Source organism: Myodes glareolus, chromosome 9 (genome assembly GCF_982192425.1).
Source record: "Myodes glareolus chromosome 9, mMyoGla1.1, whole genome shotgun sequence".
In the NCBI taxonomy this organism is placed as follows: Eukaryota; Metazoa; Chordata; class Mammalia; order Rodentia; family Cricetidae; genus Myodes; species Myodes glareolus.
The window spans coordinates 35,011,628-35,036,482 of NC_142034.1; the positions used below are offsets into that span (position 1 = coordinate 35,011,628).

General features: G+C 47.7%; 1 protein-coding gene and 1 long non-coding RNA gene across 6 annotated transcripts; one reads left to right on the forward strand and one right to left on the reverse strand.

Annotated features, from left to right (window-relative positions):
• Window positions 1-57: 57 nt before the first annotated feature.
• Window positions 58-23,543, reverse strand: Mtmr4 (myotubularin related protein 4). Of its 5 annotated transcripts, none has more exons than XM_048446816.3 (19): window positions 23,525-23,543; window positions 22,173-22,211; window positions 18,265-18,354; window positions 17,830-17,946; window positions 17,000-17,082; window positions 15,239-15,399; window positions 15,029-15,125; window positions 14,724-14,837; window positions 13,444-13,640; window positions 13,126-13,254; window positions 12,505-12,616; window positions 11,815-12,010; window positions 11,401-11,586; window positions 11,152-11,322; window positions 10,826-10,980; window positions 4,430-5,825; window positions 3,027-3,137; window positions 2,494-2,582; window positions 58-2,294 (listed from the first exon to the last, which is right to left on the reverse strand). In XM_048446816.3, the coding sequence occupies exons 2-19, from the start codon at window positions 22,173-22,175 to the stop codon at window positions 2,117-2,119; spliced, it is 3,585 nt and encodes a 1,194-aa protein (XP_048302773.1). In that variant the 5' UTR covers window positions 22,176-22,211; window positions 23,525-23,543; the 3' UTR covers window positions 58-2,116. The 5 variants fall into 5 exon arrangements, with proteins under 5 accessions (XP_048302773.1, XP_048302771.1, XP_048302772.1 ...); XM_048446814.3 differs by lacking the exon at window positions 23,525-23,543 and adding an exon at window positions 23,353-23,449; XM_048446815.3 differs by lacking the exon at window positions 23,525-23,543 and adding an exon at window positions 22,586-22,695.
• A 31-nt stretch (window positions 23,544-23,574) lies between these two features.
• On the forward strand, window positions 23,575-24,161 carry LOC125408488 (uncharacterized). Its single transcript, XR_007234474.2, has 2 exons — window positions 23,575-23,709; window positions 23,912-24,161. It is a non-coding gene; the product is annotated as an uncharacterized LOC125408488 (long non-coding RNA).
• Window positions 24,162-24,855: the final 694 nt, after the last annotated feature.

Consider the following 24,855-nt stretch of genomic DNA (forward strand, 5'->3'; position numbering starts at 1 on the left):
AGGTTCATTCCCGGTACCAATGAACTAAAAAAAAATTGAAAGAGCCAACAAAGCAGCACTAATATAGAGATTTTATTTAAACTGTATTGAGTTTTTACAGCACATTGCATGTTTGTCACAACGCAACTGCACAGTTTGGATTTTTGGCCACATCATGTCACTTACACCCACAACAGTTCTGAAAGGATGAACACATCTGAGCAAGAAGCCCAGGGTCTCTCTCCAAGGCTATGCAATTTGTTCACTGATGGGACAGTCCCTCAAAACAGTCACACAAAGTAGACAGATACAGTCTCCCAGAATGTTACCGATCCCCCTGAAAACAGAGTGAAGTGCAATGAAAATCGGTAACTAAAAAGCCACGTGACTGGCAGTCAATTTTAATGATTGAGAAAATGTTGAAAATATTTTTATGTATCAGAGACAAATAATTTGTCACTCTTTCATTGATCTTAGGAATTTCTCAGACACAAAATCTCCATTATTCAGCTCCATTTAAATGAAAAAAAAATCTGCTAGGCTGACCTAAATATGCCAAAACTTTTTAGGTTACTCCATGGCATTTATACAAGGAGCACAGATGCTTTGCTGCAGAACTGAGGAAAAGGTCAGGACAGTAATTCCCATTCTAAATGCAGATTCTGGTTAGTTTGGAATGGAAAAAAAATGTTTTCTAGAAAGCAACAAGACAGTAGTAGCGAGAAAGACAACTGCTGTCGCTTTAACAGAGTAAGCAACCTCTGCTTCCTACAAGAACAAAGTAAGGAAAACAGAGATAGGAAGTCCTCATGCTCTCACCGTGGGCCTAGGAGACTGTATCTGCTCCAACCAAGCACATGGCTACAGTACTGTATCTTTTGGTTAAGTGCCGCTGGCACATAGTAAGATGAAAAACAAAATCAAAATCAAACACGACAAAATGTTTGGTCCGAATGGACACATCATCACTCCCAATTTTGGTATCAAGGCTTTCTTCTTTCTGTTTGGGTTCCATTGTTAAGTGCACAGAAATAGACAGCAGCATTTGTACTGAAACCCTCACATACCAAATAGCAGATGCTAGGAGGTAAAAACCAAATGCTATATTCTACCCTCAAGGTGTCAAGTGTTCAGGATAAGAAGCAGTGTGACCCAGAGGAGGCAGCAGCCAAGGGAAAGACAACATGGGGGAGTGGGCAGGGGAACAACAAAATCCTTTGCTTTATTTTCATGCCAGGGGAGGATCAAGGTGTAGCTCCCGTGTTAGCACCAGGACAACTGGGAAAAGTCAGGTGCAAAGGGTAGGGCACAATCAGCAGAATTTCACAAGGATATTTTGCTTTTCCCTTCTCTTTCTTCAGTGCGCACACACCTCAAGAGCAGCCACTGCAGAACAGAGTGACAACTGCCTTCACAGCTCAAAATAACTGGTTTTCGCCAAGACTAAACGTCACCAGAGTTTTCCTCTGTTTCCAAAAATGTCTTAATCTTTAGAACTGTCCCTCTAAAAACTGATTATTCGCTGACGCTGGCCACTGAGCCAGGTAAAAAATACATCAATGCCTCCATTGGCCGAACCAGTCTTTGAACCAAACGCCACAGAGGACAGTACTAATGCAACTAGAGGGAGTGCCTCTAAAAGACTGAGCCTTCATGCACAGACACAGGGCACAGAGGTACAGAACAGAGTTCTTCTCGAATAGGATGGAAATTCCTATCTTGTATACTATGATCTGCTCTTTTCAAGGTGGAGGAGAGATGGGTCTCATTATCACTTGGAGTTTGGTTGTAAGGATGCCTTTCTATTGCTGTTTGGGCACTTTGCACCAGGCAGTATTTATGAAATCATCATCTTGTGACCTCCAGGAGAGAAGCTGGAGTCACCAACTCAGAGTGAAGCTTCCAGACCTGGGTCTGGATCAGGACCATTACCCCAAAGTGAGGGTCTCTCCAGTAGAAAATCTCCCGCCAAATTCAAATTCCTCTGCTCCAGTCACATGGTACCAAGGAGGATTTCTCAAGACGGTATCTTTGAGCTCTGTGTTCATGAGCCATACCAAGGAACCTTCCAGACTACACCTGAAGCAGATCCTCCCTTCAAACCTGCTAAAAACAGACAGATCATCTCCTCTGGCATTCAGCTGGAAGCCGTAGCAATGGGTTTCTTCAGGTGTTGGCTCATGAGTTCCCTGGCACGAGATACTTGAATGTGTTCATAACATGAGTTACAGACGAGAACTGGGTCATAGAGTTGCTGATCAGGAATGGGCAGCTTAAGGTGGCAGCATCCAGCACAAAACACGTTCCCACAATTTCTGCCAAAGTACAAACAGGGAGAAACTAATGAGAAATATCAGTGTCCTGAGAATGAATGCTGGTCTAAAAGGGTTTCCAGAAATAAATAAAAAGGTTGGGCATAAACAAAAATACTATTAAGATATCTCCAATTTCAATTAATTTTGTTCTATACAAAGAACCCTGTAGTGAAAAGGAAAAAAACAAAATGAAACTTACCTGCAATGATGTCTTCGTTTGGCCAACCAGAATTCACAGTCACAGTTATAGCAGTGTGAGGCCATATGGTCTGGAACCCAGCGAGTCACCTACCAGAAGGCACAAGGGACAATTGCAGGTCCATGTCCAAAAAGGAGAACAACATTGCAATCAGGAAAGTAGCCCAGGAAAAAAGTGACCATGACAACGGTCTGTAGCTTTGGAGCCTGTCCGGGAACAAGCTCTTTTTATTCTTTTTCTTTTTCTTTTTTTTTTTTTTGGTTTTTTGAGACAAGGTTTCTCTGTGTTGCTTTGAATCCTATCCTGGAACTAGCTTTTGTAGACCAGGCTGGCTTCAAACTCACAGAGATCCACCTGCCTCTACCTCCCGAGTGCTGGGATTAAAAGCGTGTACCACCACTGCCCCACGACCAAGATGGTCTTTATGACTGGCCATTACTAGCCTACAAGGATGATATTTATTGGGGGCGGGGAGTGTTCCAGGCCACAGCGCATCCTCATCTCTGAGAAAGGGAGCTCACTGCTGCACATACCTCAGTCTCCTTCTTATCGACCGGCTCCCAACTGGCTTCTGAAAGGCAGTCTTCACTGTGCTCAGAGCCGAAGTCTTCAGTGTCACTGCTGTCTGACTCCTTTAAACACGTCTGCAGCATAGGCAAAGACAGCAACTCACTTCTGCAGCACTAGCACTACCGTTATCAGGCACTGTTCTAAGTATTACATGCAAAAACTTAATTCCTCACAATAATCGTACATTTTATTAGTATTATCCTCATGGCACAAAATAAAGAAACTGAGGCACAGAGAACTAGAGTTGGTAAGTGGTAAAGCTAATGTTTGATCCCAGTATTCTGGCACAGAACCATCATGTTAACCAGTACGTGGTACAGCATAGAAAGACTTTATTTTCTTGATATACCCTAAGCTAAGTGTTGCCAAACCAGAAGCCCAGTCTATCCTGGAGCATAGCCATATTCACTCATTTACATATAACCTATGGCTGCTTCTGTGTTACCATGGTCACATAATAATTGTCTCAGAGACTGTTTGCCCCACACAATCTAAAAACATTTACCGTCTGGCCATTACAAATAGAAGTTGGTTGAGTATTTAAAGCACCACCCTGAACTGTTAGTCCTGTCTGTTCTATCAGCAGACAACTGGGGACACTTTTACTGATGAAAGGGAAACATCCATGCAGACAGCAAGGACAAGACAGCTTCAAGAAGCTCCCTGAGGACTGCAACGTCAGAATCTAAGACAGTGAGGGCAGTAAAGCCTGGATGGCCATCCTTATGTATGACCTGGCTTGTTTTCAGAAGTATCAACTAAGACAGGAATAGTGGCGCAAGCCTTTAATTCCAGCACTTGGGAGGCAAAGGCAGGAGGATCTCAGATTGAGACCAGCTTGGTCTACAAAGCGAGTTCCAGGACAGCCAGAGCTACATTGAGAAACCCTGTCTCATATAAATAAACAAAAATACAATAAAATGTCCTAACCAGCCTCCCACTCTGGGTCTCATTTGCATCAAAAGGTACTCAAGTGGATCCTCCATCAGTTCTCCCGGTACCACTCATTTATACCACCTCTCTCTCAGTCCTAGCACAAAAAGTGTATGCCAGTATACACACATCTGCCCACATACACCCCACCCCTTCAGTAGGCCAGGCCAACTGGAACACCTGATGCCTCCATGCTTCCGAACATGGACTCCCCCTTTCACTGTCCACCAAGCTAAACATCACACATTCTTTAGCGGTCAGCATAAGATCTCAGGAGAGCCTTCCTTGACCTTTTTCCTCCACTCTACCTCCATAAAACCTGGTGCCTAACACTCAAAAACATCACTCTGCTTGCTTGTCTTTCATACTGAAGGGAGTGCAAACAGGCAGTACTCATCAGGTGAAGGGAGGGTGGCAGCTGGTGGATACTCACAAAGTCATCCTCATAGTCCATGGGTGGCTCTGCCGGAGGGGCACAGCAGTGACGGATGTCTAGCCTCATCTGGAGCTCTCGAACCTGTCGACGGAGCTGCTCTACCTCTTGCTTGTACCCTGCTTCGATCTGCCGTAACCTATGTTGGATCACATCCGTGGGAAAGGGGAGTCCATCGTCATCCAGGTAGAGAGGAGGCACAGGAGAAGGGCAGCTCAGAAGAGAAGGCTTTGTGCTGGAGACTTGCTTTGGATGACTGGACAACCACATCCGGTTGTTCTTTCCTCCTGGGCCTGTACAATGTCCACTGGAATGACTAGAACAGACAGGTGACTTCATCCCTTCTCTCTGAGCCCACTGGCCCCCAAAGCAGGGCCCTGCAGCTCGAATATGCTTATTGCTCGGCCTCTTGCTGCAACAGCCATAAGCAAGTAGTCGCCGAGGAGTGGTCTCTCCACTCGGGAATGAAGTCATCATCCCTTGGAAGCTGTCCCAGTTTGACCCTAAAAATGAGAACTCACTGATCTGGCTCTGAGAAATTGGCTTTCGGGCCAACTCCAATGGTATTTTCCCAAAGCGGGGATTTTCTAGTATTTGTCCATTCTTACTTGCTCTCTTGCCAGCATCTTCCTTCTTGTGGATCAGACCCGGCACTGAACTAGGCTGTTCCTGGTGGGAGATACTTGTCAGAGACCCAGGAGGATCTTGGTGTAGGAGGTCAGTATTTGGCTCTTGATGAGTTTGGCTGGTAGCACTTGGTGGGTTATGAAGGCTACCCTGATTGTGATCTAGAGTACACCTGCTGAGCGTGGCCTGCATGGAGTCTAGGTGGGCCTGGTGGGGAGGGCCTGTAAGGGAATCCTGGGAAGGCTCAGGAAGATCACAGGCTCCGCCACACTTGTTGGAACCATTAGAGAGTGCACTGGGTGTGCCGGGAGCTTCCTTTTCTGGACTCTGTTCAGGTGGCTTCCCTAAGCCGTCAGAAGTCCTTTGCTCCTCTGGGGCTGGAGGGCCTGGGGCCAGCACCTTAGTCTCTTCCAGGACTCTGGCCTCAGAGGCGTTGCTCCTCATTTCCCGGGGCGCAGAAGCATTACGTAATTGATAACTGAGAGAACAGCTCCTGTGGCCCTTGAAAGGTTTACCGCTCAGGTAGTCTTTCTGGCTGCTGGGCAGAGGAGGAGGAAGGCCCAGTTCTCCCACAGTCAGCTGTGGACCTCCTACCCCCGACTCCACATAGCTTGGCTCTGCTCCTTCAGGATTGCTGTGCCAGGGCTCCAGGCTGACTCTCGCCTCCTGACAGTGGTTATTCAGGTTAGGGTCACTAGAAGTACGAGTGAGGGGACTGCTTGTGTCACAGGCAGAAAGAAGATCATCCATGGATCTGGTTTTAGGTAATCTGAAATGACAAACATAGAATGTCCAGGTCAAGAAATGGGAGACACTTCCAATGTACACAATCAGGTCAAAATCAATGTTAACAAGACATTTAATATTACAAATACCTACTGATGATTCTAAGTCCAATACTGTAGCCAGTACAACACCTAACGTCAAACCAGTATCTCACTGTCTCTATCAAAGTCAGACAAAAACTACGGGTTATGGAGTTAAAGGACATTGGCTCTCATATTAACTATCAAAAATGCACTGTTTAGCCTCTTAGGTACTTGGTTATCACCTCTACAGAATGTTAATATTATACCTTAGAGATGCCTGAAGGTTTCAGAATTTAGGGAACCAACCACAAATTATTAGTCACGTATCAAGAAGACATGACTTTTCAACACACATTTCTGCACTCAGTAGCAGTGTGTCCCTTCAACTCTCTAAACTCCATAGAAACTTCTAGTAGACGTCACTCAAAAACTCAAGAAGCACTCCTATTCACCAAATGGGTGATAGGCATTTCTAAGAATGGCTGTTTTTGATTTTTACTGCAAAACAAAATCCTTTGAGCAATAGAAATTTCAGGAAATTGTCCAGAAAGCAGACATTTCACTAGGCACTTCTCAGATGCCATAATCAACTCATACGGAAAATCCGCCAAAGGCCAATTTATAATATAGCTTATTCTAAGTACTTAGTTTTGATATTTATCATAATACATAGACTATTTTTATATTTAATTTTATTTTTGTGATCAACTTTGTATGTGACCGATGAGCACACACATGTATGTGTACATGTGTCAATAATGGGAGTCTTCTTCCTCAATCATTTTCCAACTTAATTTTGAGACAAGGTCTCCCACTAAACCTGAAGCTTGCCAATTTGGCTAGACTGGCCAACAAGCTTCTCAGAACCAGGATTACAAGCACATGGCACAAGTCTCTGCACTTGGCATTTTACATGAGATCTCACTCATAGCCAGGGCTCAAATCCCAGCTTTGGAACTTATCAACTTAACTTCTCTGAGCCTCAGTTCCCTCGCTTATGGAAGAAAGAGTAAAGTGCCTACATCTTAAAGCCATAGTGAGATTTGAAGACATAATCCATATCAAACATGCTTGTGTCACAGGCAGAAAGATCCATCCATGCTCAGTGGTTTCTAAAGCACAGTACTCACCTACTATTTACTTGTTTATTTCCCTCTACCAAAGTGCCGTGAGGTCAGGCAGGCCTATGTCTCACTTAAGTACCCAACATCTAGCACAGTACTGGGTAAACTAAGAAATGAACAAGCTGGGTGGTGGTGGCACACATTTTTAATCCCAGCACTAAGGAGGCAGAGTTCAAGGCCTGCCTGATCCACAGAGCTAGCTGCAAGATAGCCAAGGCTATACAAAGAAACCCTGTCTTAAAATCACACCCCACTCCCCTCAAAAAGAAGAAAAGAAAAAAGAAATGAACAAATAAGCTTTAAGTTTAAATCAAGTTTCCACGAGCAGGACTTCAATTGAATAGATTAGATCAGCAGGGATCAATAATCATATGTACATTATGGTATACATCAGATCGTCTAGGGTCTACCCAAAACTGATGACTTGAGAATGGCTAAGAGTAAGGCCTAAATAACTATAGTGCCATTCCCCCACCCACGTGTGCATTATTTTTTTTCTTGGTGGAGCTGGGGATTATACCCATAGCCTTATGAATATGCTCTATCACTGAGCTACACCCCCAGCCCTGCACAGAGTACTGTACTTTTAAAAGTTACAACCGAATTTGTCTTTTCTTGATTTATTTTTTATTATCTATCTATCTATCTATCTACCTATCGGTTTTTCGAGACAGGGTTTCTTTGTAGCTTTGGAGTCTGTCCTGGAACTAGCTCTTGTAGGTCAGGTTGGCCTCGAACTCACAGAGATCCCCCTGCCTCTTGAGTGCTGGGATTAAAGGTATGCGCCACCACCGTCTGGCACTTTATTTTTTTATTACAAAACCGTCAACTATAAATGAGTGACTCCAATGCACCCCTTGAAATTCAAATATTAACAGTGCCAACCTTCATAGCAGATTCACATGTGCCCCAAAGGTTTAACCAATAATAATGATATAGGCAAGCAGTTCTCAACCCATAGGTCTCAATCCCTTTGAGGGGGAGTCAAATGATCCGTTCAAGGGGGTTGCCTAAGACCACTGGAAATCACAGATATTTACATTATGATAACAGTAGCAAAATTAAGTTATAAAGTTGCAAGGAAAATAATTGTATGGTTGGGGGGTCACTACAACATGAGGAACTGTATGAAAAGGTTGTGACATTAGGAAGGCTGAGAACCACTGGGATAGATAACAACGCCTGAGGACTTTAGAAGGAGAAAAGGGCTAAGCCAGCCCACATGGCCAGGAAAGACTACACAGAAAGCATATACTTGAACCAGGTATAAAATCATTTGCTGGACTTTAGTAGAAGAAAGACATGAGGAAGATATCATTGGTCTGGGAAAGGTATAACCAAAAGAGTCAAGTTGTTAGAGAAATGTTTCCTTTAAATCCTTACATCAGTTAGTCCTCTAAATGCAGCTCTCTCCATCTGGGGCTGCCCAATACACCTCCTCTCTGCTATCAACCAACATTCCGATCTCATCCTCCCTGTGTCTCTTCTCTCTCTGCAAACTGCCTTGTCCTCCCCATTTTTCCTTGACGACTGGTGGTATGAACATTCTCCTCATCTCATCTCTAAACTTTAAGACTTGTAAACCATCTTTGACTCTGAAGAGACTTTAGATCCTCTGTATGTTTATTCTCTACATTTTTATTCTCCAACTTTCAGCCATTTCCACAGTCTACTAAAAATGTCTCTATCACATTTCTAAATATATTTCCAAGGACTTTTTTTTTCTTTTTCTTTTTGAGAAAGGGTTTCTTTGTGTAGTCCTGGCTCTCCTGGAACTCGCTTTGTTTACCAGGCTGGCCTCGAACTCACAGAGATCCATCCACCTCTGCTGGGATTAAAAGTGTGCCCCAACAAGGCCCATCCAGCAACTTTTTATAAAGGAATTACACTATAAGCAGAGCTGGCTAGTCCCCGTGCCTCTACCAAACTTAAGTGGTAAACTCTTCAGATATACCATTGCTAGTAGGTCATAATCACTGCTTATGCTATTATGCTATCTTACCACTGACAACTGAATCAAATGCAGTTGGAGAGATGATTCAGTGGTTAAGAGCACTTGCTCTCTTGCAGAAGACCTGGGTTTGTTTTCCAGCACACACAGTATAGCTTACTACCTCCTGTAACTTCAATTCTACGAAATCTGAAGCCCTCTTCTGACTTCCTCAGGAACCAGGCATGAACACAGAACACAGACGTGTGTAGGCAAACCATCCATATACATAAAATAAAAATATTTTTAATTTATAAAATAAACTGCACTGTAATGCCGACAACTGTACTACTGTATAATTGTAGTATTGTAGAGCCTACAGTAACTTGTGTTTCTTTCTACTCCCTTTGTCTTTAATCCTAGCACTCAGGAGGCACAGGCAGGAAAATCTGTGAGTTCCAGGCCAGCTAGGGCTACATAGCAAGATGCCCTATCTCAAAATAACAAAATAATATCCTCCTCACCCTCTACCAATTCCAGAGTTAATTTTGTTTCTTTTGTTTTCCTCAAAGCTATCTCTCATATCTGTTTCTTTGTTTTTCTCCCATAATACTTTTTCTACACTCATAATTATCTTTATCCTAAGCATATATTTGTCCACTTAAAAATCTGTTCGAATGCTTATTATGGCCCAGTGTGATGGCATAACTATAATCCTGGCATTTGGGAGACTAAAGCATCAAGGGTTCTGGTCCAGCGCCAGTACACAGAAGACCCCATCTCAAAACAAAACCACATCTGGGACACAGAAACAGCCACGGTGCCTGCCTGATCCTTCATAAAAATTTCCTATGTAAAACAGCCCCAAAGGATTCTTCAAAAAATTCTTCATAGTTTGAGAAAAGAGAAAAGCATTGAAATCTACCCCATGACAATGGACTTGGCTCAAAAGACCCTAAAATAAGAAATATAAGAAATCTGAGTTCTTTGTTAGACTTTATAGTATTCAGTCAGTAGACTGGAACTTCAAAAAGCTTCAGCCAATAGTCAAAGATCAAAATTTGTACTATACAAATTTTGGAGCACATGCCTGTAATTCCAGCATTTAGGAGCTTGATGCAGGAGGCTCATGAGTTTAAGGCCAGCCTTTACTAAATAATGACATAGTGAGACTATCTTAGATAAAACGTACATATCCTTTGAACTTCTGTTTCTAGAAATTAAAATTTCTGGCAGAAACATGAGCACAATACGATAATACTCTCCACAGTCCCCAGTTGAACTGTGAACTTAAAATTGGCTTAGATGGCAGGCAGTATGTATGTTTTACACACAAGCAGATGCTCACTAAAATAGTCCCTGTAAAATAATCTTGAAATGATCAAAAAGGGGTAGAGCAGGTACACAAATAACTTAACTTTGGACTATTCTGAAGTCACGGAAAACAGTGAAATGGGGCTAGGTCTGTAACCAAGTGTGGAGCACTTGCCTAGCATGCACAAGGCTTGAATTCTAGCACTACAAAAAAATAATACTAAGAAGGAAATAAAAACAACAAAATAGCTTTATATGTGTTGTCATGGAATGACAGCCCGACACAAAATGAGAACAACTTCTTAAGCAGTATACAAAAACTGGGGAGTTAAGCCGGGCGGTGGTGCTGCACGCCTTTAATCCCAGCACTCGGGAGGCAAAGGCAGAGGTAGTGAGTTCGAGGCCAGCCTGTAGAGTTATTTCTAAAACAACCAAGGCTACACAAAGAAGCCCTGCCTTGAAAAACTGACAGAGAGACAAGACAGACAGACAGACAGACAGACAGACAGACAAAAGGAAGCTTTGAGGTGAAAAGGACAAGGAAGCAATTCCTGCTTTCCTTGTGAAGAGAGGAGAAACAATTATTTCTCACCTGTCCAGAGAACGGCCAGAAAATTCCTGGCTCTGAGCCACTGGGGAAAGGTAAAGATCCATATTTTCCTCTCCAAGTGTGCATGGAGACGATGCAGGCAGATAAACAGCTGTCCAGAGGTGCAGGGCCCGGACATGACACACAGGATGCAGGACCTAAAAAGCAGCCCAGTGTTAGTGTTCTATGAGAGCCCTTATTCGTCTTCTTTCCCTGAATATTTGGCTCTACACTTCTCACTGACTCAGCCTCCTCTCCTCCCCTCCCCTCCCCTCGGCTCTCCTTTTCTCCCCTATAGAACTTCCAGCAGGAAAAGGGCTCAGCCTTACCATGTCCGAACCAGGTGTATAGAGGAAATTATGAAAGTTCTTGTTGCCAGCTCGCAGGAGTGCCCACACAGAGCATGTTCGCTTATAGATGTTGCGTTTCTCTCGCTCAGAGGGGTTGTTGGCCAGGAATGTGCCATAGAGACAGGAGTATGTGTGTTGTACCAGTTTTACCTAGGAAGCCCAGACAGTGTGAACCTGAGGGCCTTCGGATACCATTCTCCAACCCTGTCCACAGGCTTTAGGACTTACCAGAAATGCTTCATTGAATTCAAACAGGCAAGGGAACTGCTTAAGCAGCTGATGAACAGAATCAAGCCACTGGAGGAACACAGGACACTGTTCATTTTGGTCCTCTGCATTTTCCTGATGGCCACAGCGATCTCCAAACTTGTGCCCAAAATCCAGCCAATCAGACTCCACTAACACTTGGAAGCCCTGTAAAATGGCCAGTCTCAGCACAAGGCAACTCTGGAAGGACTAGGGTCCAGTTTTCTAGGGGACTGTCCAAGGCCGGGAGCTGGCAGCCACAAAAGTCAAACCCTGAACGAGGACTCAAAGCACCAATGTCCTCTACTGAGACATTCCCGGCACACTCCCAGAAAGCCTGAATCATCCATCCCTCTTCCCTCCTTTCCTTTGTCCTTCCAAATCCCTTCTCAGTACCTCCAGGGTCCTGTAATATGGATCCAGTAATATTTTGGCCAGGGCTACAATCTGTGGCGTACGGTCCCAGCCATCAGAGCAGTGCACCAGCACAGGCCGGCCTTCCCGATCTACTGTATTAGCTACCAGCACAGCCGCTTTTAGCATCACTGACAAGTGCTGCAGCCATTTGGTACTTTCCAGAGCCGACAACCAGCTGTGCAAGAGCAGAGAGAAACAGAATCAATAAGGATTGGGGACTACCACAATGTCTCTGCCTCCTCAGCCAGCTCTACCCCACAAAAGCCCCACGGAGGACTGAAACCAAGAAGTCTGACTCATGACCTTTCTGCCAAGAGGTATTTGGTAGAAAGGTAGGGACAGGAGACACAGAAGGAGCTTCTTAGACTCAAAGGGGGAATTGTGAAGTATCACCTGCATACTTAGCCACACTTCTCCCCAGTTCTCTATTTTCTTTGGTAGAATAGTGATCTCAGAAAAAAGAATCCAATGGCCTATGACCATGCCAAAGTGTCACTCAAGGAGTGGAAGAAGTGTTCTTGGAAGTGGTGCACTGCACCCAACCCCGCTCAGACACTGAAGTCTATATAACTTCAAACTTCCCATCTTCCCCTCAGATCTCTAAAGATGTGCAGTGCTGGCCAGGGCATGAGACTGGAAGGGTGATGGAGTCTCGAAGGGAACACCTACTTGCTGGGATCTGGCATCTGACTACACACGGCCCGGAGGTACTGGAAGCTGTTCCGGATGGCATGGATGTTGGCCATTCCCATAAACACGACCTCACAGTTAGGATAGTACTCTGTAGACCGGAGAGGAAAGTAGAACATGCAAATCTGTCCTGGAAACAACCACTTAAGAGCAGTTCCCATGCACAGAGCTCCCCTGGAAGGACAGAACACTCCAGTATGGCAACATAGTAAACATACTCTTAGACTCTGAATTGCCCCTTTACCTCTGGATAGCCAAGTGCCACTACTCAAACAGTAACTCAAACACTATGTTCATAGCAGCAGCACCAGGGATAAATATATAAATTCTCAACAAGTGGTAGCTGCTCTGAGCCAACAATCTTCTCTATCTGAGTGCTAATCATTCTGACAACCTCTCAAGGTATGAATCATCCTTATTTTACAGATGAGAAAATAAAACTCATGGGGTAACTTATACTTCACAACCAAGGTAGGAAGTGGCAGAGCCCTGGATCCAAGCAGATTTATTTGGCTCTTTCAAATCCTCAAGCTGCCCTCAACTCCCTCCTCACCAGCGCTGCCCCAGAGCCCTGACTGCAGACACGAGTGATCACAGTACCTTCACACTCACAGCCGCCACCCTTGGCCCGGTTAGCCACCGCTGCTGTGTAGGACCGTGCATCCAGGATCAGCAGTTTTTGAGGGGCTGCTGTGCTCTCCACCCCAGAGCATGCAGTTAGAGAAGAATCTAAATACACAGCAGGAAGAAGACTCAGGCTCAACTAGTCACGCCACGGGATGCTAGTCTTGGAGTACTCCAGTTCAGAAGAAAGGAACCGCCTTTCAGGCTCCTCAGACCTCCACCTCCCATAAGGCAGGGCCTCAGAGGCTAGCAGGGGGCCTATAACTGGGGGGACGAGCACCACCCAAGCCTTACCGAAATCAGTGTCACATGCCTCACTGGCATCACTGGTCCCAGTGCTGAGGGAGGCCCCACTGGTCCTTGTCCCAGGGTCTAAGGCGCAAGCTTTGGCAATAGATGTGACCAGGTATTCATCATCAGCATTGCGCCAGCCCCACCAGCTGATCTCAGGCTGGCTGCAGCGGGCGATGGCAGCCCCATTGCGCAGGTGTCTGATAAAACAGAAGAAACCATAATGTTGTTGGTATTCCAAGCTTCCAGAAGCTTACCGCAGAGACCTCACAGGGCCGACCACGGTCTCCAGAGCCAGCAAGGGCTACCGGCACACCCAGGCCATGTAAATAACTACCAAAGCCTTCACAGCGCTAGAGTACATTTTTTTCTGAAATGACTCTGGTATTCCCACTACGACCTTGACTCATCAAATCTGCACAGCACCTGCTCCAGGTTAAAATATGCTCCAAGAGGACAAGCCTGAGTTAAGAACATAAACCATTCCAAACCTCATGATTACAATTTATCTTAGTCTATATTTGTTGAGACAGGATCTCATTATGTAGCCCCAGCTAGCCCGGAGCACACTGGATAGACCAGGCTAGCTTCAAATTCACAGCGATCCACCTGCCTTTATCTCCAGAGTGCTGGAATTAAACGTGTGTGTCATCATACGAAGCTTATTTACTTACATTCTGATATAGGAACTGACCAACTTTCCACTAGCGAACCAGCCAAAATTTCTGACTTTGTAAGTCACAGGCAACCTCTGCCATGTATTAATTAATAACCCCCAAGCAGGACATGCTGGTACAATACCTGCAACTCCAGCACTCGTGAGAGGCAAGAGAATGGCTAGCAGAAAGATACTTGGACGCCTAGTGAAACCATATCTTTAAAAAAAGAAAAATCTTAACCTCATAAAAGAAGGTACAGGCCTGATTTGGTCTTCAGGCCAGCTTGCCAACCTCTTAGTAAATACATTATTTTACACATAAACTAAGGGAAAAGGGGAAAAAATCTTAAAACCTTAAAGCTTTAATCTTTGGGTAGGAAAAAAAAATCTGAGATTGTACCTAAGGTTCTTTTTTTTTTTTCTTTTTAAAATTATTTCTGTCCCCTCCCCCACTTTCTTGCTTTTTAAGACAGGGTTTCTCTGGCTGTGCTGGAACTCACAGAGATCCACCTGCCTCTTGAGTGCTGGGATTAAAGACATGCAGCATCACATCCGGCAAACCACAGGTTTTAATTTCTAGCTGCATAAAAGGTGGCCTCCTACTTTCTGTCCCATCCTGTCTCACCTGTACACGACAACAGGGATGCGTTTCCAAGACCGGAAAGAAGCCACATTCTCCAGCTCTTTATCTGTGATCCACACAGGAACCAGCAGCTTCTGGGGGTAACTAGGGCACAGCCTGAGAAAAGATGGGGGAAGGGTGTCCTGATCTAAATATGGGATAACAATCCCAAGGGATGTCTTTGAGACAACAGGTACAATATAGGTCCTCCTCCCTCATGGGCTCAGAAGTTATAGCCAGTATGTTTAATCTAAACATAGAGAGTTCAGACATGGACTGCGTTTTAGACCCAAGCCCTGCACCCTCACTTGTAATTGCTGTTGATATCCGAGACTCTCCAGACGTTCTGCAGGTCAAAGCCCATCCTGGCAAGCTCTGCCTCCTGTCGACATCGGATGTGCTCTCCTGCAACACAGGAGAGCCTGTCAGCGTCCCAGACCACCAGTATCCAGGGGTGGAGGAGGGATGAGAATTGTGGGCTAAGAAGCAGATTCCCCAAGAAAATGGCCTGGCCTCACCTGGCTGACACAGGTGGGTATGCTGATCCTCCTCGGTCAGTCCCAGGCACCAGGCATGGTAGGCAAAGGCAAAGAGATCCTCGGGCTTGGCAGGTCTTGCTGTGGCCCGGCTTAGCCTCGAGAGCCACTCTTGGCACTGCTTGAAAGTGGAGAAGTGGCACCTGCCAGGCAAGAAGCCACGGGCTTGGATGAGGCAAGGGATAGATATGCCATGGGATCAAGAACATAAAGACTGAGGAAAGGAAGCTACAAAGCAGGAGGTAAGGAAACACTGACCCTGGGAGTAGAGGAGGAGACACTGGCCATCTGAAATAAGTTGTCTCTTGCGACAATTCTCTTCCCACGAGCATCTATGTTTACACACATGCTCTGATGAACTCTGCCATGTCTCACACCTGACCTTCTGGCCACGCTACCAGTGTCCCCCCATGAGGCCACCGAGGTCCTGCTCTTTCTTTCCTTCCTCGTTCTTTCTCTTAATAATGTCTCCTCTGCCTAGCCACACCCTACTCAAGTTTTAGAGTTTCAGTCCTACCTCTTCCTTGAAGCCCCCCCCAGCCTCCCCCATGCCACAGAGTCTCTCCTCTCGACCAAATGAGCCTGGAGTGTGAGCAGGAAGTTCTCAGCACCTTCATGTTAAGTTTGCCTAAGCAACTTTAGTTTTCATAAAGGAAAAGAGCAATATGGATTCTATGAGTCTGCACAGAAGGCCCTGACCTAGGCTTCCTTCTCAATGCTGGGTCAGCCCAGTCCCCTTTGCTCTATAGCCAACTCATATAAGTGCAGTCACCTCAACCCTCAGAGCACAGTCAGAACCTGACCACTCCTTATTTTGGCGAGGCACCACCGCCTCTCGCCTGAGTCAACTGTGGCAGCTTCCTAACCTCAGCCTTGGCTTTTGTCCCCATTTTCTTCTACTTGGCTTCAATGTAACAGCTAGAGTGAGCCCATTGCATTTGAGCCCTTTGCTCAAAATCCCCCACGGGTTTCTCAGCTTCCCTAAAGTGAAAGCCAATTCCAGTCACCGTAACCTCTGGCCCTTCTCTCATGCCTCACGCCCGCTACCCTCACCCGTTGGCACTCCTTCCAGCCACACCAGCACCTTGCCATTCTTCTGATCTGCAGACATGGGTACACACCCACTTCAGGACCTTTGCACTGCACCTGCCCTTTGGCATATCTTTCCTCAAATACCTGCTCAGTCACTTTCCTCGGGTTCTGACTCAAACACAAACACACGTTATCTATGCAATTTTATCTGGTTACTTCTTTAGAGCTATAAGACACTAAAGCCTTTCTTGATTTTATTTTTAGCTTTACACTTATCATTATTTAAAGTATTTCATTTATCTATTATTAGTCCCTGCCCCCTAGAATATCTTTAGGGCAGAAATTTTTGTGAGCTCTTTGATATATATATGCATTACCTAAACTGTGTGATACACTCTGCTCAATAAACTAATGTTACTTAAAAGAAATCCCTGTGGCAGATGCTGCCGCAGGTGCTCATACACATTACCCCGAGCAAACCTCATGATGGCTCCATCAGCTAAATATCACCCCCCATTTTATTTCAGGTCAAGACAGAATGGGTTAGCAAGTTGACCTTCCAACTAAGAATGGAGAAACAAACTGTCACCTCCTCCTCCAATGGAAAAAGTGAAGCGGCATCTTTCCTCTCTTGCTCCAAAGGTGCCCTGCAGTAGAGAAGTCTGCACAAGATTCGGGTCAGAGCACGTGAGTGGGGCCCCCTGTGCTCACCTCACCACTTTGGAGTCCTTGCAGGCAATGTGCAACTGGAACATATCACGACTTTCCACACTGTCAATCATCCGGAGGGGCACCTGCAGAGGGAGAGCAGGCTGAGGCTTAGATACACCCTAGTCTGGAAGGTGATGTGCCAGTGGAAAGAAGGGAGCCAGCATCTGCTGAGGGTCTATTAGGGGCCTGGTAACTATGCCAGGTGCTTCACATATGTAACCAGTTAATACCATAATAATCCTGAAGGCAGGTGATTTTATTCAATAAGGAGAACATCATCACTTGTCCAAGGTGACAGAGAAGTGGCAGTACAAGATAAAAGGGCCAAATTTGCCTGGTTCCAAAGTCCATGCTCTTCTATTAATGCCACTGTTACCACATTCCTCTAAAAGGCTACACAGGGTGCTAGGGAGGTAGCTCAATGGTCAGGAGCACTTGCTGCTCTTGCAGCAGACCTGGGTTCAGTTCCCAGCACCCACACAGTTGCTCACAACCTCCTGTAACTCCGGTTTGATACCCTCATCTGGTCTCCTCAGGCTCTAGGCACACACCCGGTGCATATACGTACATGCATGCAGGCATTCACAAATAAATATACAATGAAAAAAAAGCTTTAACGGAGGTGGGGCCAAAACAGGATAAAAGAAAGAAAGGGAGGAAGAGAGACAGACAAACCTGCACACAGAGGAATGAAGCAAGAAATACTAAAGCCAACGAGAACGGAATCCCAACAGTTTTTAGAGACACAAACAGGTAGAGAATCGGAACCAAACCTTTGCAGTCCAAAGGGACCCCACCTTTGGTGTGAGGCAAGTAAGTCAAGAACTTACGTTGATGACAGAGTCTTTGAACTTGATATGCAGCCGGTAGTTGGAGATGGCAATAAGGGCATCAGCTGCCCGGCCCAGGAATTCCACTCCCTCACCCTGTAGCACTGTGAAGGGTACCTGTCAAAGTCAGAGAAACCCTCAGTCCAGAATCAAGTCTCTCCCTTGTTTCTCTCTGGAGTCCCTGCTCCCTCCAGCCCCTCAGACAAAGGTAGACAATGCGGGAGAGTCATCAGCCAGCCCAGGAAACCTGACTCTCCTTCCCTAGCCAAAGGCTCCAATAATGCACAGATCAACAAATACACACATCCACTCCCTTTGGAGGCCTAGGAGGAGGAAGCCAAGCTCTGGTAGATCCACTAAAGATTTGGGATGTCTAAAGCACTAACCGGGCAGGAAGCAAACCCCTCCCTCCCTGAGCCTCCTATTCCTCCTTACCTGAAGATTCTCCTCCTCCTTCACAAGTTCCTTGGGGGGGAACAAATCCTTGGCTTGGATGTACTCCAGGCTGGGGGGCCCCTCCTCACCCTGCAGGGAGGCCATAACCTTGAGTTGTCAGACCCCACCTGGCTCCTGAGGCTTGTTCACTTTCCTCCTCTCCCACAAACCTAGAGACACCCTCCACACCAGATATTTAAAGGTTCTGCTTCCTAGAAGACAGAAAGGAGTCTGGGCTGGGCAGGGGGCAGGGTGACTAGAGAGTTCTCGGGGGAAACACGAAGTTAGCCAAGGAGGCCTTGGGAATCTGTACGGTTTACAGAGACTTCTTAAAACCAACATTGCAAAAACTGCAAGGAAGGGGGGAACGAAGGGAGACAAGAGGACTGGGAAAGAGACACCTGAGGAACAGGAGCCAGGTGTGGAGGCTGGCTAGAGGGAGAAAGGAAACCAGGCCCCACCAGCCACTTAAGCACCAACCTGGTGGGTGGAGACAAAGAGAAGGTTGGGGGGATTCAGTCTCGTGCCTCTAGAGGGCTTTGTGAGTGCCTTCAAAAAGGAAGATGTGTTTTGGAGCTGAGCTTATCTTCCCATTGGGCTCGTGCTGCTGACAAGCCCCTACTACCTGCCAAGTGCCAAGCAACCGACTGCCTGCTGATCTGAGGGGAATTCCAAAGGAATACCCATAGCAGGCAGAAGTCACTCTGCTCCCAACTACCAAGGGAGGGGAAAAGAGAGAATCCACACTCAGGAAGGAAGCAGGAGACCCAAGGACAGCCAGGGGAGAGAGGAGGCCTGGCAGACACCTCGTGGGGGGGGGGAGCTGGGGGGGACACGACATCTGAGAGGACAGATGGGGGAGGCTGGGAAGGAACATTAGCCAGAGAGGAGGAGGGGAAGCCTGGGAATGATTCAGAGATACAGAACACTGCAGAGGGAGGGAAGATGGAGAAAAGAGGCTGTCTGGGGGACAGTCAAGGAGAAAAGACTGGTATGTCAGGTGAACCGAGTGTGTGAGGGGGAGGGGACTGGAGACCTCGAGATAGCTCCTCCTTCAGCCCCCTAACATCCCACACAGCCTACTAGATACATCCTACATCCCCAAGCAAGGATGTAGCGGGTGGGATCAAGATGGAGAGGAGGTACTGGGATGTACCCCTGCAGGGCGGGGCCTGAAAATCTGCAGTCAAGGGCAGTGGCTGCAGAGCCAGAAAGAATCACAGAATTTTCATCTCCGGCCCTCTACAATCCCCAGTACCCGCTTTCTTGAAGCAGGTCCGAGAAAGAAAAGAGCTAACCCATCTCCCCGTCCCTATGGTTTGGGGTCGTGCCGGGATCTTGGGCGGGGTTGTGGGTATAGCATGCGTTGAGTGCTCCCCCAACCCCCGCCCCAGGCCCTGGCAGAACAGGCCTGGCACTTACGAAGCAGCTAAGCATGGAGCAGGAGACGCGGGCGGTCAGGCTCATGGTCGCGGGCTGTCTAGGCCAGCGCACATGTCCCCGGAGCTGCTGCGCTGCCCACCAGCCCCGAGCGCCCGCTGCATCCCGGCTGCGGGGCCCGCCTGATGCAGCCGCGGCCAGAAGCGAGCGCCCTGGCGCCAGGACCCAGCCTCTGCTCCCGCGCGCCTCTCCCCTCCTCTCCACAATGGAGCGGGCCCGGCTCCGCCCTCCGGCAAGAGCGCGGAAGGGAGGGGAGCCCAACGACAGGAGCGCCCAGGACGCCCCGGCGAGGTGGAGGCGGAGGCGGAGCTGCTCTTGGGGCCCCGCCCGCCGCCCTGGCTCCTCCCACCCCGCAGGCCCTGGGCGGCTGGGGGCCACAACCCCCGGGAACTCTAGGGACATTCTAGAGTGGGCCGAGGGACTGCCCTGGGACTGCTCAGAAAGGGGAACCGAGTTCGCCCACACCTTTTCATTTCCCATTTTTCCAGGTGTGCTACCCTACACCCTTCTTGTCACACAACACTTCCCACCTCTATGCTTGCTGCGGATCCCAAGACGGAGCTCACCCCAAGGTCTTTACAGTCCAAAGCCGTCCTTCTTTCCCTCCGAAAGTAGCGCCCACCTAGGCTCGGTTCACTGGCCTCCTCCACTACCTGCTTTCACTAAACTCTTGTCCTCTGAAGAGAATATTGGTCTAGTGTCATCTTAGTGGTCACTCCACATTTCTGTAAGGGGAACCCTTTTTATTTTATGGTTCTCCTTTAGTCCCGTCTCTCCTTTGATTCGGACGCCCTGGTCAATGGAAAAGAACAGCCTACTGGAAGAATGTCTTAGTCAGAGAGAAGAACCGGGATTATGGATCACCGAGGCTATGGAAAAACAAAACTCAGAACTCAGGAGTAGAGAGAATGAATGGAGTTGAGTGGTGAGCCAAGGAACAAGGAGTAGTAAGTGATAACGGACTTAGTGTTTCCAAAAGTAGCGTGAGGAGCTTGCTAGAATTCTTACACTTCCGGTACCTGGTAACGTTCAGAAACGAGGACTTTGTCTGGGGGAACCGGGATGAATAGAAAAACCGGACATTTTTATTAAGTACTTACAATAATGTCCAGCAGTGTCAAATATGACCCCAACTCTCCAAAAACTAAACCTCCATCCCGTTTCCCTGGTGAGACTTTTAGGCTTCCAGGATAGGGAGAGTGAGATTCACCTAAGTTATTAAGTGGCAGTGCTAGAGTAAGGAGCCGAGGCTGACCCTGAGGTGCATCCTCTTCAGTGTACGACTGAAAAGAAAGAGATGAGGTATCAATTGGTGGGAGCAGGAGCAGAGGAAGGCTTTCCGAAAAGAGCCTGCGTTAACTGAACTCATTAACCTGGACTCCTGAAAGAAAGACGGAGGAGGCGTGGAGCCAAAGGGCGAGAACGGTCTAGAAAAGGCTGCCCACACCTCTTCCTCGGCTGTAGAAGTCCTAGCTCTCGGGAAGTTAAGGAATTCCCTCCGCTTGGGAATTTCTCAGGGTTGTACCGCTCCACGCAGTGATATTCTGATGCCGCCTAGGAGATACAGCACCTGGGACCCAGAAAAGGCCGACAACCTGGGCGGAGTCTCTCTGGCACAGCACCAACAATATATTCATGAGACTCACTAGAAGTTCAGGGATCTGACTTTTAAAAAAAAAAAAAAGCCATAGGGCCTTTCTATATAGTCCTGGAACTCACAACACAGGCCTGGCTGACCTTGAATTCATAGAGATTCACCCGCCTCTGCCCCCAAGTGCTGGAATTAAGAGCCTGTGCCACCGCACCCTGAAGTTTAGAAATCTTAAGATAAGAAAAACTTGGTTGGCTTTTTTTTTTTAAGACCGGAATATGGAGAGATTTAACCAGGAACCCAAGAAGAGCAAGAAGAGGTACAGTGTGTTAGTATAGGGAAGGCATGACATAACACATACAGAGTAAAACCGTAAGTTGCTCAGCCCATTGCTGTGTACTGCCTGTTTTTTTTTTTCCAGTCCTAAGGAACAGTAAGCTAGATACATAACTCAGCATGAACAGTACTTGCCTACCATGTGCAAGGCCCAACACCGCATTCACCCATAATACTAGCACTTGGAAGACGGAGGCTGGAGGGTTGCCACACGTTCAAGACCAGCCTGGATTACATTTTTAGTATCAGGTTAGCCAAGGCTTTATAGCAAGAATCTATCTCGAAACAACACCCACCACAAAAAAAAAAAAAAGAAAGAAAGAAAGAAAGAAAGAAAGAAAGAAAGGGAAAAAAGGTTAAAGAAAGAAAGAAAGAAAGAAAGAAAGGTAAAAAGAAAAAAGAAACAATTTATCAGGTCGGATGAACCTGTTTAGAGGCAAACCGAGTACCCTGGAGCGCTAGGGCCGAGAGAGGTGGGGCAGCTTCCCAGAGACAGACCTGAGGATTACACACAGCAGTATGAGGAAATGGGAGTACTCACCATTCTACCTCGGGGAGGGTCCTGGCAGCCTGCTCGTCACTAAAGGAGACAGAACACAAGAGCGAAGAGCACCATTAACATCACCAGGGAGTCAACAAATGTCACAGGTGTACCCCTGACCTTCTCCACGACTCCTCCTGTGTCACAGAGGGACCCAGCCCCTCGACAAGCCACCACACCAAATCGGGCGATGGGAGAAGCAACAAGTTGGTCTCGTGCAGAGTGAAGTGACCCTGCGCGGTGGGGAGGCCACCCCTAAAGTTTAGGAGCAGGAATAAGTATCATCCACGTTTACTCAGCAGAGCTCAATGGTTCTGATTCCACACCCAGAAGTAGAACACTGCAAACCCTGCTCTTTACAAAAGACAAGAAATGCCAACTCTGAAGAGACAAACTGCCCAACTGGGACTCACTTTTAGCCCGGGTAGGGGCATGAATCCACAGGGCTGCTCGGCCAGTCTGACTCTAGGAGTACACCCACCTGACCTATGACTGGGGGCAGAGTCCAGAGCAGAGGACAAGAGAGAGAGGGACCACAACCTGTGATAAAGAGCAGCAGGGTTGGCCCGGTCCTGCTGAGCATACTCGCCACCAAGTAGACGGAAGGTTAGAGGGAGGAGCTCACACAGCAGGAGCAGAATCGGGCCAGCCCCGCCAAGGAGTCAACATCTGTCAAATGGGTCGAATTAGCAAGTATTTCAAGTGAAGGCCTTCTGGGCCCACTTAGGGAGCCAGGCCTGAGTTTCACTGATACTCCTTCATGCTTGGTATGCCCAGGGGGTGTGCAGCTGAGTCCCACAGGAGGCGACAGCGATTAAAGCCTCCATTGTGATCCTACCAACCTTCCCTCCCTCACGGGGGAGCCCGCAAGCGGCCAGCCGGAGGTGCTGCCTCACGGCTCACTGGCACGCGGCCTGAGAAATGGAGAGAGGAAGGGAGCGCCAAGGACCAGGCCTAGGATGCCCAGGCTTTCCTCAGTTAGGGAATCTGGTCTTGGGGTAGGGGGGACGGATCAGGCTGGCAGGGGATCCCAGGTGCCCAGGTTCTAGGGGCGGGGCTACAGGCTCGGAGGCGGAGCCCCAAATGACAGAGGGCGGGACTCAAGAGAGTCGGTGAGGGCCGGGCAGGACTCGGTCGTTGTGGTTCCCAGGCTGGCAGTGCACGGGGTACAGTGACTCACCCAGGCGGCGTCCGCCCGACCCTCCAAAGCCGCGCTCTCACCACTTCCGTCTCCCGCAGCTGCTGAGGCCGCGCAGCTCGAACCCCACCACGGTCCCTTCTCCCCAGCCAATCGGATCTCTAGCCTGTACCCGCCCTGGCCAATGGCCACACGGAGTTCCGCCCTGCCTTACCACGCAGCCGCCGCCCTCACTCTCCACGCCGTTCACTGGTCCAGTGGGCAGACGCCCTCTCAGCCTGTAACCTATCCGGCACCCAGAGACCAGACAGTACCTGGAGGGTGGCGGCTTGGCGCCAGAAGACAGACGCGACCAATAGGAAATCACAGCGCGTCCCTATGGCGGCCAATGGGAGAGGAGTAAGAGGGGTTGCGGACTACGGTTCCGGGGACAGGAAGTACGGCGGCCCCGTCGCCTACTGGTAGCGCAACTGGAGGGCGGGACAATGCAGGGTAGGGTTTGCTGTCACTTCCGGTGACGACCGAACCCTAGAAGGTAGTTTTCGAATGACTTCACGGTGGCTCAGCGTTTTAATTCAGCCGTGTTTCTGTTTCGCTCCAGGAATGCAAGAATGGGAGAAAAGCATGCCGGCTAGGAAAGGGGAAGGACTAGATTTTATTTCATGTCCCTTCCCAATGCTCCATTGCTCCCTTGTTTTTCATCCCCCGGTCGATGGAAAAGAAAATTCTTCTGGAAAAATGTCTCAATCCGCGAAAGAAAAGAGCTGTGTTTGTGGACCGCTGAAGCTTCGGAAAAGCAAAACTTGAAAGACCCTTCTAGAAGGCTAGGAATAAGCTCTCTCATTGGCGGCGCTGGCGTTTCCTCTTGTGTGTCTGGACAGGTTCTTATAACCTCTGATTTTTATCGACAACCGGCCTTGCAATCCTTTACTGACCTATATTGGCCGCCAGTCTGACGGCGGTTTCCTAGTCGGTAAAAGGGGTGGAGGCACCGGGAGCCAGCCACAGGACGGAGGTGACCGCTGGAGGTCCCCGTGACGTGCTACTACTAACCAAACAGAAATGGAGAGTCCGATTCTCAACAGATTGTCTGAATGGGTCTGAGCACTTGGATATCAGGCTAGTGTTCTCACAGGTCTTAGTTTATGAAGTACTGGAACTTTTAGTACAGTTAAAAGTCATAGGGAAACAGAAACCTCTCCTGAGTTCACTGTTCCAGAACCAGGATCTGCAACCTAGGGAAAGCTTAAACCTGAACTCCTTGGGGGACAAGGATGTGTTTTTTTTCTGTCCCAGCACTTACAGTCTTTAGTTACAGGACCTTCCGCATTTGTTCAGTGCTCAACCAAAAGCTTCCTGGAATTTAGAGCTCAATTCTGCATAGCTATCCAAATTGGGGGTGGGGGGAGCACACGAAGTTGGAGGTTGCCATGTAGTTAATAACCTTGTTTTCCCAAGAGCCGCTACAAAATGAAGGTATTGTATGCAGGAAGCATGGAGGCTTGGCGCCCAGATAATGGAGGCAGAAGAGAAATGGTCAATAGA

Bases quoted from the DNA above. Each gene is read 5' to 3' on its own strand.
- Mtmr4 (XM_048446813.3), bottom strand. From the start codon at position 19,731: ATGAGCCTGACCGCCCGCGTCTCCTGCTCCATGCTTAGCTGCTTC. The intron at 12,617-13,125 runs GTACTGTGATCA...TCCGGTCTACAG, and splicing joins TGGCGGCTGTGAGTGTGAAG to AGTACTATCCTAACTGTGAG. The intron at 11,323-11,400 runs GTAAGTCCTAAA...TGGGCTTCCTAG, and splicing joins AATTCAATGAAGCATTTCTG to GTAAAACTGGTACAACACAC.